We start from the raw sequence: 19,418 nt of genomic DNA, 5'->3' as shown, positions 1-19,418 counted from the left end.
CACGAATGTTTGCTAAGCCAGTTAAGAATGAAACAGCCTGATTAGATCGCTAACAGCAGAGTCATCTCCGACATCCCTGGCTTCTTTGCCTCCAGTTGAACGTATTCCTTGACGGGAACCTGTTTCTTCACACAGCAGACCATGCCATGGAGCTGGGCAGCTGCAGCCAGGCCTCTGGGACCACAGCGCACTTGCAGCCTACACAGGCCGGACACTGGGACTTAGCTCAGGGTCTGGGTGAACTGTGTCCGCTGGAGCTGTGTGGCAGCCAGGTTGTTTCTAACGTTAAACCCAAACCCATTGTTTTCCACTGCCCAGTGAAAACAATGGGGCAAGGGGTTTTCAGTGGAAACCTACTGTGCTTGCAATTAAGGAACACTAAGGCTGTTAAATAGCTTATTTCCTAAAAGTCAGATCAAGAGGAAAAAAAGAGAAAGGCCCGGGATATAGTTCAGCAGTACAGTGCCTGCCTGAAAAGCTTAAGGTCTGAGTTCAATTTCCAGTACCCAAAAAAGAGAAAAATACTTCTTGTAATCCAACACGGACAGTGTATCTAAAAATGTTACCCATCATTTCTAAAAAGAAAAAAAAAAAAGCGCGAATAATTTCCAAAAAATACCATAGCAGCCTAGCTTTTGATAAGCTTTTAAAACTCTGTGCATAAGTTTTTAAAACCAAATCTGCTAATCTGTTAATTGCTAATGCAGCAATTTTTTTTCATACTCTGGTAAATTTCAGGTTCAGACAACACATTGAGGACCTGGACTGTACCAGGTGACACAGTAGGTGCTTCACATACATGACTCGCACTAACAGCCCTGTGAGGTGAGAATTCTGTGCACATTTTCAGGCTGAGGAAACATGCTCAGAACTCAAGTTTCCTTGCCTAGCACCACTTAGGGGACAACCCTGCAGCTGACAGCAGGCTCCTGGCTGCACTGCAAGCATAAGCTCCTCACCAGAGAATACGGCCTCCAGAGAACGTCGCGGCTTTAGGACTGTCTCATGTACTCTGCAGGACACTTCCCTGTTCCTTTTCTCCTTCTGGCTTCGCTTTAAAAAAATTATATATATCTATATATCTATATCTATATCTATATCTATATCTATATCTATATATATAATTTAAAAGAATATAATAAAAATGGTAATTTCAAAACAAGATAACAGGAGATTAACAATGGATCATTTTTTTATGTCTCTGTCTTGTCATCTGAGCGACTACTGCGAAGATAACAATGCCGGCTTCGTTTTCGGTTGGTCTCATTTGAAATTCCATAAACCCAGAAGCCAGAGCTGGTTCTGATGCGAAGCCGGCGCGGAAGGCGCAGTCGGACGCTAGGGGGCGCCGGAGGACAGATGCGCTCGCCCTCCCTGCCCGCTGGGAAGGAGAGGAGCAGGCCCAGAGGATGGACGCCTGGTCCTGACACTGCTCCTGCTGCTGCTGCTGCTGTTGGTTTATAAGAGGCCTGCTCAGGTCTTGTTGGCTAGTGTGGCTTCCTAACCACTGGCCTCTGAGTTAGGCACGAACACTGAAGCTGTGGAATTAGAATAAAAAGAGAACGTTGCTCTGATTTGCTTTGGTTCTGCAGTGGTTTGGCTGACTCAGGGCAAGGCTGATAGGAAGATGTTCTGCACTGAGGAATACAGACCCAGTCAGTAAATAGTACAGTCCTCTTTGATCTAAAGAAACGTCAAGCAGGTCATTTTCCTCCTTTTTCAGGAAAAATTAACAATATCACTTTTAGTCAAAACTTATTTTTATCTTAAAGATCAAATACACAGGAAGCCTAACGATGAGCAGCGGCCACTGTTGATGAAAAGTACACGAGACAGCAACAAGCACTTAGAGAACCAGCACTCACTGGGAATCTTCAGGAAGGGGCACAGTATAGCTGGAGTTAGTACATCTGGAGGAAAAATGGACCCCAGCACGGAGCCTTTGCTGAACCAGCCCACTTGGAGCCTGGGCAGGCTTGGCAGGCAGGCCAGAGCTGTGGCAGCTGTGGTACCCAAGGCAGTGCAGGCTGCGAGGGGGGCACGTGCAGGTGAGACTCCGGCTGCCCAGGGTGGCCTTCCTGGGCCTTGAGGGCCTGGCTCACAGTAGATGTTAGCCTCTGCTGCCCCTTGCTGCCCATCTGTAACTCGTAAACCTGCTTTGTATAACTTGTGCCCTTGGGTGTTGTCTCAGGGGACTCGAGACAAGTTGGTAACCAGTACAGAGCAGATCTGCTTCAAGGTGAGCTAGTGACAAGTGTCCCGGAAGAGCCCTTTTTGGTTCTTCCTTTCCCTGGGCAAGCTCACATAACAGCATGCCCTCCTCCTAGAAGTCACACCTTTTCTTTGGACTTACTGACACCTAAGGGAGGGGCAGGTAGTCAATTCATTTCAAAAGGAGACTTCCTGTCTTCCATTGTGTTTGTCAAGCATGGTAACTCAGAGGTCAGTATGCTTTTTGAATTTCTAAATTCTTGGACAGTCATGGTAATTGTCCCCAGGTTTGGAAAATGCAATCAGAGTGGGACTGATTTTGCTAAATTAAGCTATCTGTCTTTGTCTGAGGATCAGGAGCCCCTGGTCCTTTCTAGTCCCAGGACTGCTCTCCGACATGCCCAGCTCTTCCCACAGGAAGTGCTCACATGAGAAGCCCACCTGCTGATCCGTGTCTTGTTGTAGATGACAGGAGTTCACCAGTGAGAATTCTGCTGGTGTTAGACATGGATCACCTTAGATCCAGGCTGGACTCCGTCCACTCATCTTTCAGACCAGCTGTCAACCAACTCTTTCTGTTAAGGGAGAGTGAATTTCTTTCTTGGCTTTCTGAGCCACGCAGTCTCTTGATCTAGATTCAACTTTGTCAGTATGATCCTAAAGCTGTCACAGGCACTATGAGGTGAACTCTGGGTGTGTTCCCAGGAAACCTGATTTACAAGACCAAGCAGCAGCAGGTCCAGCCCTGTTCAGAGCTGATGGAGAGAGTGCTTGCTTGGGGACACCTGGGGCTTACAGGTGTCACAGTCTGTAAGCCGGACGGCAGCAGGACGAAGGCTGAGGGGGAAAGCAGTGTTCACAGAAGGAGATGGCAACAGACTTGGAACTTCATCAGGTACAAGATAAACATGCAAACTGACCTTTGGCTGTTATACCTTTTATTTTAAATCATACTATAGTTTACAAATACATTTTTAAGATGTTATTAAAAATTCGCCTTCTATGAGAATCATAAGCTTTTCCCTTGTATCAAAAGCTGTGCCACCATCCTGATCACTTGTGGATTCACTAAACAGTCCAGCAAATCATCGGTAGAAATGAGCGCTTGAGACAGGCCGGGAGCACTACCCGCAGCAGCCTGTCCCCCTGTCGCGTTTCCGTCCTCACTCATCATTTGTGGCCTCTGGGGACAGCAGGATTTGGCAAAGTGTTTCTCATCTTTGTCAGCCAGCTCTTTACTGTCATTTTCAAATACGCCACCTCTGTGTGCAGGGGGCTCTTCAGGAGCTGGCAGTACAGGGCAGAGGTCGGGGCCAAAGCCGCTCGCCGCAGCCCGCTTTCCGGCTCCCGGGCCTTGGCTGCGGCTGCGTGTCTGGTCCACCTCGGGGTGGCTGCACACGTGTGATCCTTCCTTCTCCACGCTTCCCCCATTTGCTTCCAGCACGTCGTCTTCTCCTGCCTTTGGGGTTCTGGAATGACTGAAAAAGGCAGAAATGGCTCCATTTAAGTAGCTACAGTTGACTGCATGAGAGGTTGCTTCAACCTAAGGGAAAAGACACGCTCGTTGGAATGGCCGTCCCCACCAAGTTAAGCTGAAACAAGGGCTCTGGTTGGGGAAGCTTTACCACAGGAAGCCACTGCCATGATAAATACCTCAGTGGGGTTTAACCAAGCCCGGGTATCGTGGGGGTCCTCGGATGTTTTCAGAGCACACACAAGCGTACGAGTGATTGCCTCTTCCACGCGGGCTAGGTGGTCCTCCTCCTATATTGAGATTTAAAAGAACACACACTTTTAGCCTTTGTCTTCGGGTTTCATGCGTCAAAACAGAGAACTCTGTGTCTTCTGATTGTGTGTCCCACTCAATAATATATGCTTTGTTATAAGGGGAATGAGTAAGCTATTGGCAGGATGGTAATTATTTTTTCTTTTTTTTTTTTTTTTTTTGGTATTGGAGATCAAACTCATGACCTTGTGCTTGCCCAGCAGGCACTTGTGCTGCTGAGCTAAATCCTTGGCCCTTACAATGATAGTTTCTATGTATTCACTGTTATCTGTCATCTAGAAGAGACACAATATTTCATCAACCATATTAAATATGTATTTTATCTATAGAACACTGCCCTCAAGTATGAACCACTTTGTGATTTGTTTTGATAGGTTTTAAGTTTCAACAAGCACCACATACAGAAAAGCAATCCTTACAGAGTTTGGAAGGCAACTTATTTGAAGGGGAAAAATTATAGCAAACATGCTTGACTACAAGAATGAAGATAAGCTTTCTTAACATAAGCACAAACTGTAGCTCTAATGATAAACGACATTAAAATCAACAACTATTAGATAACACAATGAGAAACAAACTAAAACGCTGTAACAAACATGATTGATCAAAGATTAACATCGAAAATAAAGAATCTGAACCTGACAATAAGACAAATACGAGTAAAGGTCTGCATGGCAGAGATCTTCAAATACTTACAAAGAACAAAACATGCAGTTTTACAAACAACAGATGGGCTAAAAGCAGGCAGATGACAGCACCACTGTTTAACACCCACGAGCTCCCTCGGGAGGGGAAGCCTCTGTCAGGGCTACTGCAGGGGTGACTGTGGTGCTGGTGGACAAAGGGACTCCGTGGATGCCCCCCAGCATCAGTTCCAGGTCAGCCTCCTCCAAGCAGTATTTCTACCCGCGAGGCTCCCATCTCCCCCTGCACGCTCACCTACCCCTCAAAGGCTACGCCTCCTCTCTCTAGGCGCACACTTACGGCTTCTACTGTACTCCTCCTGACATCCCACCTATTCCAAAGCCCTTCTCAATAACACAGAACAGGAAACCGCTGACTGAGAGGGGTGCAGCTGCCAAAGAACAGAGAGATGCCAGGTTAGGACAGCAGAGATGCAGCCAGGGTTTGGGGCTAACAAGGGCACTGGCACACTCCAAGCTGCTGGTTACAGTGACAGACATGGCCATAATAGGCGGAAGCTGTCACTGTCAAATGCAGCAGGCAGCCACAATTAGGCACATTGTATTGGTGGGGAAAGGTTTCTGGCACACATAAATGCTGCAAACCAAGTGCCCTAAGAAAATGTATAAAGCAACACTGAGATTCTGCACCTAACGAGGTCCCTGAACCAGGAAGTGGCTAAGCAGACCTTTAGTTACAAACTCACTGCGTTCCCAAGGGTTTGTTGTAACTCAAATTGTCAACTAAAGGCTCAGCCTCCTCTATACAGCCTTCAAACCTCTCGCCTGTAGACAAGCAGATCTCAGTGTCCTTAGGGAGACACTGGCCCAGGAGTTCTCAACCAAACCCACCCAGGAAAGGATGCTGTGATGCTCCTTCAAGAACTCTTTCAGAGTTAAGTCTGTGTCTCAGACCATTCGGAAGCACAAATTGTCAGCATCTGTCCAAACTCAAGACTTTGGTCATAAGTTAAAACCAAAAAGCTGGTCATAACCCATACTGTGCATTTATGTCAGGCTGGTCATAACCTGAGGGTCCACTGTGTTTCTATCCAGATGGTGTGGGACAGAATTGGCAGCAATAGATCCAGCCAGACCGACACAATTTTCCTGGTAACAGTGGTCATGGAGTGGACCCAGCACTCGGTATTAGGGCCCACTGAATGTCTTTCGTTTCTCTGTTTCTTTGAGACAGGACCTTGCTGTGTAGTTTAGGCTCACAGTGACTGTCCTGCCTCAGCCTCCAAAGTCCAGGGATTGCAGGCATGCACCACCATGCCACAACTGTGTGTCCTTTAAATAAAGAGAGTGTACATCTCGGAAAATTCTATGTTCATCTGAACTATGCATCAGCAGAGGACAGAATCACAGTACAGTAAAACAATATAATCACAGTGTGCTGGTTACAGAAAATTAATCACCAAATTTTATAGACAGGCTTTGTGCATCTTAAAAGCAAGGACTTAATTTATTTTTAAAAGGAAAACAACAAAAACATACCAGCTCAATCCATGAATTTATGCTGACGGTGACAGGATCAATGGATTCCACGTAATGCCACCAGTGTCTGGGAACAAAAAGGACCTGAAAACAAAGTGGAAAAGTAGATAGGAGGAGAACATTTCATTTCTGTGTCAGAGGACGAGTTCCACTGACGCTGTCAGGGAAAAAGTAACGCGAGAAATTCACAGGAACAGTGAGGGGCCGTGATCCCCAGGACGCTGTGGAAACAGCGCACAGCGACAGCGCTGACGGGAGGGAGACGGGACAGAAGCCCGCGGACCTGCGTCTCTCCTTCTTAGTGATGAAGTCACACGGAGACGGGATCCAGCCAGGTCTCTAATCTTCTTAACTCTTGGCCTTCTCTGTCCACACTTAAATTTCAGCAGAAACCTTGAGATTCTAAGTTTTCCTGCATCCTATCACAAAACAGTTTTATGTGTTCTGTGAAGTGGCACCGGCAGAAATGGATGCATAGCTTCTGTCTTTTCACAGTCCAAAACCTAAAGATAATGTGCAGGAAGGGCGTTAGGTACGTGGTGGGTAGAGAGTTCAGTGCTCGAGGGCTCCCGGGGTGGGAGAAACAGGCCTGGGCAGGGGTTGGGAACAACCTGGAGGGTGGAGGACGACCTGAATGAAGCCAGGAGGGAGGTTAGAGGGGAGAATGAGGACACATCCCAGGGAGACGTGGCAGGGACCAACGGGCGGAGCTGCTGGGGGAGGCAGCAAGCTGGCCAGTCTCAGCGGGCCTCAGGGAGGTGGGCACGTGGAGGCCTGGAATTCAGGGTGGAGAATGTGGGTTTCATCCTGGAGGCACACAGAGTTACTGAGGAATTCTGAGGAGGAGGACGGCTAAACTGACATGGAGAGAGGGACTGGGAAGCACAGGAGAGCCTTGCAATGGCCCTTCCCATGAACGTTAAGCTATGAATGGGAAGGTTTACTAGACATGAGCACCAGGTGGGGCCAAGGAGGATGTCACCCACACGGACTCGTACCTGATCAGCAAATGGGGATGATCCGAAACTTTGGGTTTAGGAAAAGAGGGGCATTTGCTCGCACAGGGCTGGAGGTGGGAAGTTTCTTTTGGGAGAAGGAATGCTAAAGCAGCCATGGGTTTAGTCATGAAGACGCTGCTATGGTTTGGAATGATCCCCAAAGGCCCTCTGTTGAAGGTGTGATCGCCAGCTGAGGCATACTGGAAGATGCTGTAAGACACCAGCTCAAGGGTCAGAGCCACGCAACCACCACGCGAAAATCCTGAAACTGTGAGCCCAAACAAACCTTTTCTTTAACAAGCTGACTTTCTCAGGCATTTTGTCATGGTGACAGGACACTAACACAGAAGTCATGAGTGTCCTGTTGTATACTACAGTTTCAATAAAGTGGTGAGAAACAGAGAACTGTTTTGTGGTAGCTTCAAGAATGGACAAGACAAAAACAAAACAAAACAGATAGGACAGAACAAATCATCCAAATTTGCCCATTAAAGACGAAGAAACATGAACTAGTGACGAGTTCATAATGATGGAATGACTATGAGAAAATGGGAAGAGGGTCAGATGTAAAGAAACCAGAACTGTCGTATATTTCTGGGGGGAATGTCAAATGGAAGAGCCACTGTGGAAGCAGTGTGGCAATTTCTCAAAACCGTTAAATGCAGTTATCAGACAACTTACCAATTCCACTTAGGTATATACCCGACCTGAAAATATATACTCAGTTAAAAACTTGTGTATACAATAGTATCATTCCCAGTAGCTAAAAATGTATATCAGCTGATGCACGGCGAAACACACGTAGCTTAGCTGTATCATGGCATCTTTGAAAAGAACGAAGTGCTGAAAACCTTCTACAACACAGGTGGCCCTCGAAAATAATACGCTCTATGAAAGACGCCAGAGGCCCTATGCTAGATGACTGCACTTGTATTAAAGGTCCAGAACAGACAAGTCTATGGAGATGGAAAATGAACTGGGGACTGTGTGGGGCTCGGGAGGAGAGGTATGCATGGGGAGCGACTGCTGTGGGGTGAGGCAACTTGGTCAGGTCAAAGGGAGCTGGCAGTGAGGAGCGTGAAGGAGCAGGAAGGAGCCAGAGGGCAGGGGACAGGGACGGAGCAGGCAGGAGACAGGGACAAGCCAGGGAATGAAGTCTGCCTGAGGGAACAAAAGTCTTCTGACTGCTCATAAACTACCACACAGCGAATGGCAGTTTTCAAACATTTACCCCTCTGGGTAGCAGCAGGAAGCACAACACGTTTAGAAATTTTCCCCACACAGTCACCCATTCTTGCGCATTCCCACGCAGCCTGCCTCTGGTGACCCCCTTCCTGCAGCATCCCAGCCTGCGTTTACATGTCCAGGTTTGGTTGTAGCCCATCTGAGCAGATACTAACTGTGACCACACCCTGGAGACACCGCAGTAACCACGCCTGCTGCTCCCTTAACCTCCAGGAAAGCAGCCCTGTGGGCTCTTCTCATCCTTGAAGATCTATTCACCCACAGGAGAAGCTGAGTTCTCTCCGTCTCCTTCCCACGAACTGTAAACAGAGTCAGGCAGGCCACCCCCAAAAGCACAGCAGCAGGCAGCAAAATACTCTCATTTGTACAAAGGGGTAAGCATGTGGCATAAGGGACTTCAGGGAGAGGTGGCCGTGCTTCTCAGGACAGCACCGGGTATCAGTATTGTCAAGGCCATCATTACCTGGCTTGGGCTCAGTGTGACCAAATGCCTTCGAGCTTTCCGGAACCAAGGGAAACGCTTTAAATCAGGATTGACAATGCTGACTTTACTGAACACACTAGATTCTTCATAAGGGATTCTAGTTGGATAAAGGCAGGGTGCATCTTCAGGAGGAAAGAGATGCCATCTTTTCCTGACAAAAACAGATGCGAGTTAGCATTCGGAGCTTGGGATGAGATATGCACAAAGGTAGACCTACGCTCATTGTCACTCATGTAAATGCAATCCTTAGAGGAATACGGGGGCTGCCCCTGTGGTCACCTGGCCTCTCATTCAGTGCTGGAATCCCGGGAGCAGACATTGGTGGGTGCCTCGGGCAGGACTCTCTCAAGCAGCACCTTTCATCGCTGGGCAGGATTTAGTCTGTAAGGTCATTCTTTCACTGTTTCAAATCAAAGTTTTCCCCCTTATATGTTGTTTTTATCTCTGATTCTAGAGCTACCCAGAATAACCCCCACCCTTTCACGTATCTGCATTCTGATCCAGAATACAGGGTTAGCTTCTTCTCTCAAATAGCTTCTAGACTGGTTGGCTGCACTACAAATTTTTTTAATTTAAACATTTGTTAAGTTACTCTATTAAGAGAAATGCATATATAATGCCACATAATTAAAAACAGTACGACTCAGAAGTATCCAAAGGAGAAGACTGAAATGTTTCAGCTAATTAAATAGGTTCTGAAAAATGGAGGTAATAAATCTTAGTTCACAAAACACTGGACACACCTGCATTTTACACCAATTGAGGGAGGTCATCTAAGGTAGAGCGGGAAACATGTGGAGAGAGAGAGGAAGGTGAGATGAGCGAGCAAGCCCAGAGAGAGAAACAAGGTCTAGTTCTGCAGACAGAAGCCCCTGACGCTCTGGTGAGCCCAGCGCCTCCACTGCAGCTCCCAAACCATTTTCGTTTTTACCTTGTTGGTTCTAGGTCTCCTGCTTGGCAGAACCTAGTGAGTGATGCTGAGCAGGCACCAAGTCTTTGCCACCACTTGGAAATGGAGCCTCTCAGAGGCTTTCCAGGCCCAGCTTCCCACCGAGTCACAGTTTGGTGGGCTGGAGCAGATTTTTCGCCTACAAGTTTTGAGGTTAAGTCATCTGCTTTTGAACTTCAAGGCTTGTTAGCTGATGGCTACATGAACTGATAGGTTGTACATAGTTACAAAATGAATTTCGGTCATATAAAGGGCGTTTGGGATTGTGTGTGCGTGCGTGTGTGTGTGCGTGTGTGTGTGCGTGCGTGCGTGTGTGTGCGTGTGTGTGTTATGGCTCGTGTCTTGATTACCCCCAAAGCCTCATGTGCTCTTAGGTGGGGATTTTGGGAGGTGACAGTGTCTAGGGTGTGTGACGTCGGGGTTAAGAGTGTGAAGCTGGGATTAAGGGTGCCCACCATGGTGTAGGTGGCACCACCCAACAGAAAGGAGGCCCGAAGGGATCCACGGGAAAGGCAGGCTGCTTGCTGCTGTCGCCTTCTGCCTGCCTGCTCTGTCACGGACAGCACCTCAGCAATCACTGCTGCAGCTGTGCCCCTTGCTTCACAAAAGGGAAAACGGGGGGCAGGTAGAGGTCTGTCATGGGCAGCACGGCGCTGGGGCTGAGGGCTGGTGTTCTGGTGTGTCTGTCGGCCTGCATGCACGCACATGCGTCCACGCACACAAACAATGCATGTACATTACCTTCCTTGCACCTGGAAGACTAAGTTACAGCCATAGGTGTCCAGATGACAGGGGGTGTGCGCGCCGAGGGAGCCAATCCACAATGTACTCTCCTGGCCGTTCCTCCCAGGAAATCCAAAGTCAGACCACAGCACATCCTGTTTTGGAATAAAATGAAGGTCCATCAAGAACCAACTCCTTCTGTATGGAAATCTTGTACATTTTCCATTGCACATCTGATTTTGGCACTTGGATATTCTATAACAGAAAGTTCTACAGATGGAGAAGATCAGGTTTCCACGGCACTTGCACGAAATCCTTTCAACCAACAACATGTGAGAATAACCTCACTGATGGTAGTAATTCAACGAATTTTTACTACTTAACACATGCCAGCATCTGCTATAGAAGAAGTTTGTGATGAATCAGTGAACAGAATGGAAACGAAACGCTCACCTAGATGAAGCCCACATCTGCTGTGGACAGACAGTAAGTAAAACATAATTATGCAGCTACTGGGGGAAAGTATCTGGGACAGCGAGAGCCGACAGTGCAGGAAATCTCTCTGATGTCAGCTTAGGACGTTAGAAAACCATCGTCCTGGGGCTGGGGATTTAGCTCAATGGCATAAGCACCTGCCTTGCAAGCAGGCGGTTGTGAGTTCAATCCCCGGTACCGATAAAAATGAAAAAGACAAAAAAAAAAAAAAAAAAAGAAAACCATCGTCCCTTTAAGCAGAGCCAGTATTTATGGGCAGTAAATACTTTTTGTATTTCAATGACCACATAACAGAAGTCCCTCTAGACAGGCATGGTGCTGTATGTCTATAATCCTAGCATCCTGGGAGCCCGAGATGGGAGGACTGCACATCTGAACCCTGCTTGGGCATCTTAGTGAAACCTTGTCTTAAAATAAAAACAAAAACAGTTGGAGATGAAGGTCAGTTCAATCCTCAGCGTGCACACAGGTACACATGCACACACACACACACACACACACACATCATCATCATCATCATCATCATCATCATCTCCTAGATGAGTGGACTTATTTTGAAACTATTGCTCCTAGAGCCTTTCCCTGGACCTACTAAGCCAGGTGAGGTGACACACACCGCTCTGAAATGCACATACTCCCCCCCCCCATACTCTGTAGTGCAGTGTATTTTAGCACAGATACGGCACAATGCCCTGGATGTGGACTCTCGGGTTAGGAGAGGCTGAAGCTGAACACTGACCACATATGTAGGGGTGAGGCAAACACTTTCTGAGAACAAAGAGTGCCAGAGGTAAGTCACGTGACCAACCTGCTTCAGTCCAGAGAACGCCAGGCCCTGAGAAAATCCTAGGCAAACGGGGTGCCACGTGACCCCAACCCGCCAAATGTGTAACCAAATGCTCTCCTCTGGTTGAGCAGTTCCAGGGTTCCACCTGACCCCAGCTTTCTGTTTCTTATCTTTATTTCTTTACCTCTCTGCCCTGCACGGTCCTCACTCCAGGAATTTCAAGACAGGCCATGGCAGATGGCCCCTGACAGGGAGCCAAGGTATAAGGAAATCTGTCATCTAGCAGGTGAGGACACCTCTAGTGTGCACACAAAAGGGAGGGAGAGTGTACTGATATCCTCAGTATTAAGTCCATCGATATCCTCACTGTTGAGCCCATCAATATTATCAATACTGAGCCCATATCAAGTGTAAATCAGGACAAACAGGTTCTCAAGAACCACAGATGTATATACAAATATTTGTTGTGTTCTTGATCCCTATATTTAGTTTCTTTTTGTGGATGTGGACTAGGAGATTATTGGGCACAAGACTGTTGGGATGACCACAAAGGATGTGGCTTGGAGCACTATTTCAAAATCAAGTCTCAAGCAGGAAAAAGATCGCAGAACAGTCATCTCAATAACCTTAACTGAGCCGCAAGTGCCAATTCTTGTCTTCACAGTTCATGGAAATCTGGCTGCACTACAAGCTGAGGTTTCCTCCCTTCATAAAATAGAGTCATCCTTTAAGTTAACTGCTCAACAACTGGCTTCTGAAAAAGTAAATAAACAGTGTAAAGACGCTTTACAAGCTCCAAAATAAGACTGTGCTGTCTGAGATGACTCAGACTTTCACCTCTCCCTGCGCAGGAGGCTGCCTTGGCGGCAGTTAGTACTCAGGTCATTCACCCACAGCCTAGAGGAGAGAGAAAGAACAAGGCTGTTCTTGCTACAGGAGCAGAGGAACCAAAGTCCTGTGGCCTGCGGTCTGTCATGCCACCCTGGCACTCAACATGGGCTGTGGGAGCTACAACTGCTTAGAGTAAAAAAAAGGGGGGCCCACGGCTGCAGAGGCACAATTGTCATGTACCCTGAGAGGGCTGGAGCACCAGCTATAGAGCCCATGCCAGGCAGCAAGGCGGGCACTGACCCTCCTCCCATCACCGCCACCCCAAAGTGTTGGCGCCAAAAGGTGAGGCCAAGGGCAAACAGCTGTCCCCTCAGGCTGAGGAGCCACTGCCCACTGGGGAGCTCACTTGTAGTACCAACAGCAAGGTGGGCGCCCTCAGAGGTGAGAAAGGTGCAGAGCCCAGGGCAGGAATGCAAGTTTATTTTCTGCACTTAAAACTGATAATGGCCCAACCTATAAGAGTGCTGCCTTTGAAAAAACACTTTGCAAAATTTTTCGTATTTCCCTTACCATGGAAATTCCTTATAATCCTCAAGGTCTAAAACTTGTTAAACATGTTCACTGTACACTCAAAACTGAATTATAAAGACAAATGGGGATTCCTTACAAAATTTATAACTTATAATAGACCTCACTGGCAGTAAATACTACTAACTTTTAAAATTCTACCAAGGAGGGAACTACAGCAACAGAAAGAAAATTCAACAAGCTAAAGCTAAAAGAAAAGAAGCTGGAAGGATCTGAGCCCACTACTCAGCTGGGGTAGAGGGTATGCCTGTGTTTTTGCAGAGAACGCTGAACAGCTTATTTGGGTGCCAGAGTATGTTGTCTGGCTGCAGCATGGACCCGGATCCAAAGGGGGTGATTCTACCTTTCAAGAAGCTGATGCTCAGTCCTATGACAGTGATGCCTTGGAAACCAAGCCACAACCGCAACCCAGCCTTCCTGCAAGGAGGCTGAAGGCCAAGGGCAGTTAAATGACCTGTGTGCTTAGGAGTCCTCAGTCCTGTGATGGCGGCACACACCTGCCATCCCAATACTCAAAGACTGAGGCAGAAAGATTGAGAGTTCAAGGCCAGGCTGGGCAGGTGCATGACTTAAAAAGAATCTATCTCAAAATAAAAAGGCCTGGGAATGTGGGGGTGTAGTTCAGTATGAAGACCCTGGATTCGATCCTCAGCACTGGAAAACAATAGTTCTCAGGATCCCGTGGGCAGGAGAAGTTCTGTCCTTTCCCTCCTCTGCACCAGTTCTGCATCCCTGAAAAGTCAGCCTGGCTGCATCTGCATATACATGGCTCCTCTGGGATGGCAGGGTAGGGCTGCACGCTCTAGATACTGGCTCCGTCCTCAGACTCCTGACCTCACCCCTCTGAAGCCCATTCATTCTGTGAAAGTGAAGTGATGTCTCCTCCTGGACTTGTTTCTGAGGACTGAGTGGATTAAGACAGATAGAATAATTTTGAACAGCACCCCAAATACTCAACAATATACTTACTAAGGAATTCAGACGGTGGCCAGTTTCAGTCCTCGTGAGTGACAGCAACTGGAGGGAGGGAACTGGGCCTGTGACCTTCCCTGGTGTCAGCTATTTTCATTTTCAGGAATCATGTAACTGATGTGCTTCCAGTAAGTGATGTGCTGTGCACTAGTTTCCCTTCTTTGGTCAGTTGCGCAACCTTGCAGAGATTTTATAATCATAGAAGCTGGATACTTACCTGAAAATTAACAATTGATGTTCTTGGGGGACAGGATGTCATGTGAACAGCCTTCAGAGCTGTAGAAGAGGGAAGAGAAGAAGTGCACACCTTCTCTCTGCAGCCTCCAACACAGGCCTGCAGCATCTCCTGCCATGATGGCTCTGGCGATGTCACGGCCTCTAGACTTGGTCTCTCTTAGTCAATTCAACCATGAGTCCAGCTGAGTTTGTGATAAATATCTTTTACCTAACTAAATAACACATATCTCAATAAAAGCAGGAAACCTGGGGTGAATTATATCATAATGACTTTCCACCTCATAGGTACAAACTAAAAGGTTGTGAATTGCTAGAATGATGAAAGCTCTTAGATATGATGGCCCACACCTTCTGCTATCTTTAGGTCTCTGGAGTGAATGTTAATGTCTTTTTCCCCAATGTCTTTTAAACAGAAAAGGCAAATAAGCCCACTATGTATCAGAGCACTGTGACTTTTACCCCTGCTGAGAAAGGAAAAGTACAATTCTGAAAGGCAAGCACAAGATGCATTTCTACCTCTAGAGGGCACTGCTGTTTTCACAAAACAAGGGCGTTTTCCGGGTTGGCTGTGGGTTGCTGTTATTTCCCTGTTCTTGTTGCCTTTGAGTCCTTCTGCAGACCAGCCCTAATGAGGCCTCCATTTAACCCCAGAGAATTTGAAACATGAGGCATGTTGCTTACAACGTTCATCTCCTCCTTTAAAAAAAGTAACAGTAACAACAAAATCCTGCCAGCTGTCTATCACTGTTGCAGTTGTCTCTCTCTCTTCATAGTGAAGGGACTCCTGGGAAGAGCAGTTGACTCTCCTGCTCACCATTCCAGCTCCCTGCCTCAGTGGCGGACACTGTTGGGGTCTTGCATGTGATCAACCCCGAATAGAGAAGACAACTTGACCGCTTTCTGAGACATTTCATCTTTTTTTTTATTTAAGAGGAAAAAGAGAAAAACACAAAACAAAACAAAGCGGTGTAAGGGTACACGTAATACAGAACTACAAAAAAAAAAAAAAAAAAAAAACATAACAGTAAGAAATCACCTGTTAATAGGTTACATATTATCATCTTGAAAATAGTTGCTCAAATCACAGTATCAAAGAATACAAAGTGGACATTCAAACAGGGAGACTGCAAAGAGCTGTGTTCAATGATCCAAAAACATTAATATAGTCAGCTATTTAACACCCCTAAACACACTTGCTGTTATATCCGTTAGAGCTCTTTTTTTTCCCCTCTCTTTTTTACAACAAAATTTACACATTTTGGATCTTATTACTCCTTAGTTCTTATTACTTTTTTTTTTGGGGGGGGGAGAGAATACAGTCAAATATGGCAAAACAAAGCTGTCAGTCAAAACCAAGGATAGACATAGCACATGGTGTAGAACAGAGTACAAGGTTATCAACAGTGGTTATCAACGTTGTCTCTTGTTTCCTTAAAAAGAATTGTCTATCTCATTAGATATTATAAAGTTGGACAAAACAGTAGAGAACAAGACCAATAAAACTTAGGCATTGTAAACATTACAGGACTTCCAAAGGAGACAATAGTCAAACCAGAATGGGCATCTTAGTGAATCTTATTGCCTTCAAAGTAGTTGCCTATACCCTCAAACTTGATACTATCATACAGAATGGAACAGAGTCTAATCAGTCAAAACAAGATCGTGGGAGTATTACAGGACTTCAAAACAAGTTAATAGGAAATCAAAAAGAGTTACTATTATATATCCTAATTTTTAAAATTTTTCCCCTTAATTAAAACAAACATAAGAAATAAATAAATAATTTTTTTAAAGAATAAGGGGGAGATTGAGATAAAACAGGATATAACAATATAACAATAGAGGTCAAAGCATGACTGTTTCAGCAACCTAGTACTTCACCACCATATAACCCGACTTAATAGTAGTTACCATAGTGTCTGTCTTTTTCCTTGAAATATTTGGATAAAACTTCATATACTCTAGCTTCAAATATTTCCATATCAAGAAGCCCAGAATAAAGCCTTTCTAATTAACGAGTGAAAACTTTATAAGGCTTCAAGGCCACATAATGGGGAATCATGATTACCACATATTTTTATATATTTGAATCATTACTTACATTAGGGAAACTATTCGGTATTCACACATGCAAGATTGATTTATTTCACTTATGAGTATGGTCTCAAGCTGCGCCCATTTATTGATAAATATCTCAATGTGATCCTTCTTTATAGCTGAATAATACTCCATTGTATAGAAATACCACGACTTTTTTATCCATTCCTCAGTTGATGGACACTTGGGTTGCTTGCAAGATCTGGCGATTACAAATTGTGCTGCTATAAACATATGTGCACATATATCACTGTGGTACGATGCTTTCAGTTCTTCTGGGAATATGCCTAGAAGTGGAATAGCTGGAATAAATGGGATTTCCAATCCCAACTTTTTGAGAAATCTCCAGACAGATCTCCACAAAGGCTGTACCAGTCTACACTCCCACCAACAGTGCAGGAGAGTTCCTTTTTCCCCACAGCCTCTCCAGCATTTGTTGTTGGTTTTCTTGATCCTGGCCATTCTTTCAGGAGTGAGATGGTATCTCAGTGTGGTTTTAATTTGCATTTCTCTAATGACCAATGATGATGAGCATTTTTTCATGTATTTATTTGCCATTTGCATTTCTTCATCTGAGAATTGCGTATTCATCTCAGATGCCCATTTTTGGATTGGATCTTTGAATTTTGGAGGTCTGAGTTTTTTTTAATTCTTTATATGTTTTAGACAAGAGTCCCTTGTCTGAGAGAGAGTTCACTAAAATCTTTTCCCAGTTTGTGGGTTTTCTTTTCACTATGCTGGAGATTTCTTTTGACATGCAGAAACTTTTTAATAAGAAGTGGTCCCAGTTATTGATTCTCGGAAGTATTTCCTGTGCGGTTTGAGTCCGGTTCATGAATTCTCTACCTACCTCTATGTCTCCAAGGTTTCTACCCAATTTGTCTTCCAATAGATTTAGTGTTTCTGTTTTAATATTCAGATCTTTGACCCATTTAGATTTTAATTTAGTACATGGTGATAGACATGGGTCTAGCTTTAGTTTTCGGCAAATGGAGAGCCAGTTTTTCCAGCACCATTTATTAAAGAGACTGTTGTTCTTCCAGTGAACCTGCTTGGCTCCTTTATCAAAGATAAGGTGGTTGAGTGTGTTTGTAGTTGTGGTTGTATTTTCTAATATATTCCATTGATCTTCGGTTCTGTTTTGATTCCAATACCATGTTGATTTTACTACTGTTGCTTTGTAGTATAACTTCAAGTCAGGGATTGTGATACCTCCTGCTTTGTGTTTGCTGCTTAGAATTGCCTTTGCGATTCTAGGTCTCTTCTGGTTCCAGATGAAATTTAGAAGTGATTTCTCTAGATCTATAAGGTATGTTGATGGTATTTCTATTGGGATTGCATTGAATCTGTATAACAGTTTAGGGAGAATGGCCATCTTCACAATGTTTGTTCTTCCTATCCATGAGCAAGGGATGACTTTCCATTTTCTGAGATCATCTTCAATTTCCTTTTTCAGTGTATTATAATTTTCACTGTATAAGTCTTTCACTTCTTTTGTAAGAGTAATTTCTAAAAATTTCATTTTTTTGCTTGCTAATGTGAATAATCCAGTTTCTCTTATTTGCCTCTCTGTGATTTTGTTGTTCATGTATAGGAATGCTATTGATTTCTGAGTATTGATTTTGTATCCAGCCACATTACTGAATTTATTTATTGTATCTAAGAGTCTTTCAATGGAGTTTAGGGGGTCTTCTATGTAGAGTATCATGTCATCTGCAAACAATGATAATTTAACTTCTTCTTTTCCTATCTTTACCCCTTTTATTTCTCTTTCTTGCCTAATTGCTCTGGCTAGTACTTCCAGTACTATATTAAACAGGAGTGGTGATAAAGGACATCCTTGTCTTGTGCCCGATTTTAAAGTAAAGGCTTTCAATTTTTGGCCATTTAGTATGATGCTGGCTGTTGGTTTGTCATAAATGGCCTTTATTATATTGAGGTAAAGACCATTTATTCCAATTTTCTGTAAAGTTCTTATCATGAATAAATGTTGGACCATATCAAAGGCTTTTTCTGCATCTATAGAAATGATCATGTGATTCTTACTTTTGGCTTTATTGATATGGTGGATTACATTTATTGATTTGCGTATGTTGAACCATCGTTGCATTCCTGGGATGAATCCCCCTTGGTCATGGTGTATAATCTTCTTGATGATTTGCTGGATCCTATTTGCCAATATTTTATTGAGGATTTTTGCATCTGTGTTCATTAGGGAGATCGGTCTAAAGTTCTCTTTTTTAGTTGGGTCTTTATCAGGTTTGGGTACTAGAGTAATATTTGCTTCCAGGAATGACTTAGGAAGGATTTCTTCCCTTTCAATTTCATTGAATATTTTGAGGAGTGTCGGCATTAGGTTTTCTTTGTATTTCTTGTAGAATTCTGCAGTGAATCCATCTGGGCCTGGGCTCTTCTTGGTGGGTAAGGACTTAATTACGTTTTCAATTTCATTAGCAGAGATCGGGTTATTCAACAGTTTTACATCCTCTTGATCTAGCTTTGGTACTTCATATGCTTCTAAGAATCTGTCTATTTCTTCTGTGTTATCAAACTTTTGAGAGTAGAGGTTTTCGAAATAGGTGTTGATGATCTTCTGTATTTCTATTGGGTCTGTAGTGATTTCTCCTTTTTCATTTCTTATTGCATGAATTTGAACTTTTTCTTCCCTTTTTTAAATAAGGTTGGCTAGGGGCTTATCGATTTTATTCATTCTTTCAAAGAACCAACTCTTTGATTCGTTGATTGGATTGTTTTCTTAGTCTCTATTGCATTGATTTCTGCTCTGATTTTTATAATTTCCTCTCTTCTTTTGGCTTTGGGCTTGACTTGCTC

The 19,418-nt window shown here is 44.7% G+C and overlaps 1 protein-coding gene across 1 annotated transcript; it reads right to left on the bottom strand.

Moving 5' to 3' along the window:
* Positions 1-3,147: 3,147 nt before the first annotated feature.
* LOC134475168 (HSPB1-associated protein 1-like) lies at positions 3,148-10,776 on the bottom strand. The gene is made up of 5 exons (XM_063244594.1): positions 10,598-10,776; positions 8,887-9,058; positions 6,181-6,264; positions 3,865-3,975; positions 3,148-3,754 (listed from the first exon to the last, which is right to left on the bottom strand). Exons 1-5 carry the CDS (start codon positions 10,759-10,761, stop codon positions 3,221-3,223), a joined length of 1,065 nt encoding a protein of 354 aa, XP_063100664.1. The 5' UTR covers positions 10,762-10,776; the 3' UTR covers positions 3,148-3,220.
* Between the last annotated feature and the right edge of the window lie 8,642 nt (positions 10,777-19,418).

This window comes from Cavia porcellus, unplaced genomic scaffold, assembly GCF_034190915.1.
Source record: "Cavia porcellus strain 051 isolate PalLab524CR breed Dunkin Hartley unplaced genomic scaffold, mCavPor4.1 scaffold_342, whole genome shotgun sequence".
Classification (NCBI taxonomy): domain Eukaryota; kingdom Metazoa; phylum Chordata; class Mammalia; order Rodentia; family Caviidae; genus Cavia; species Cavia porcellus.
This window is presented reverse-complemented; position numbering and strand designations above follow the sequence as displayed.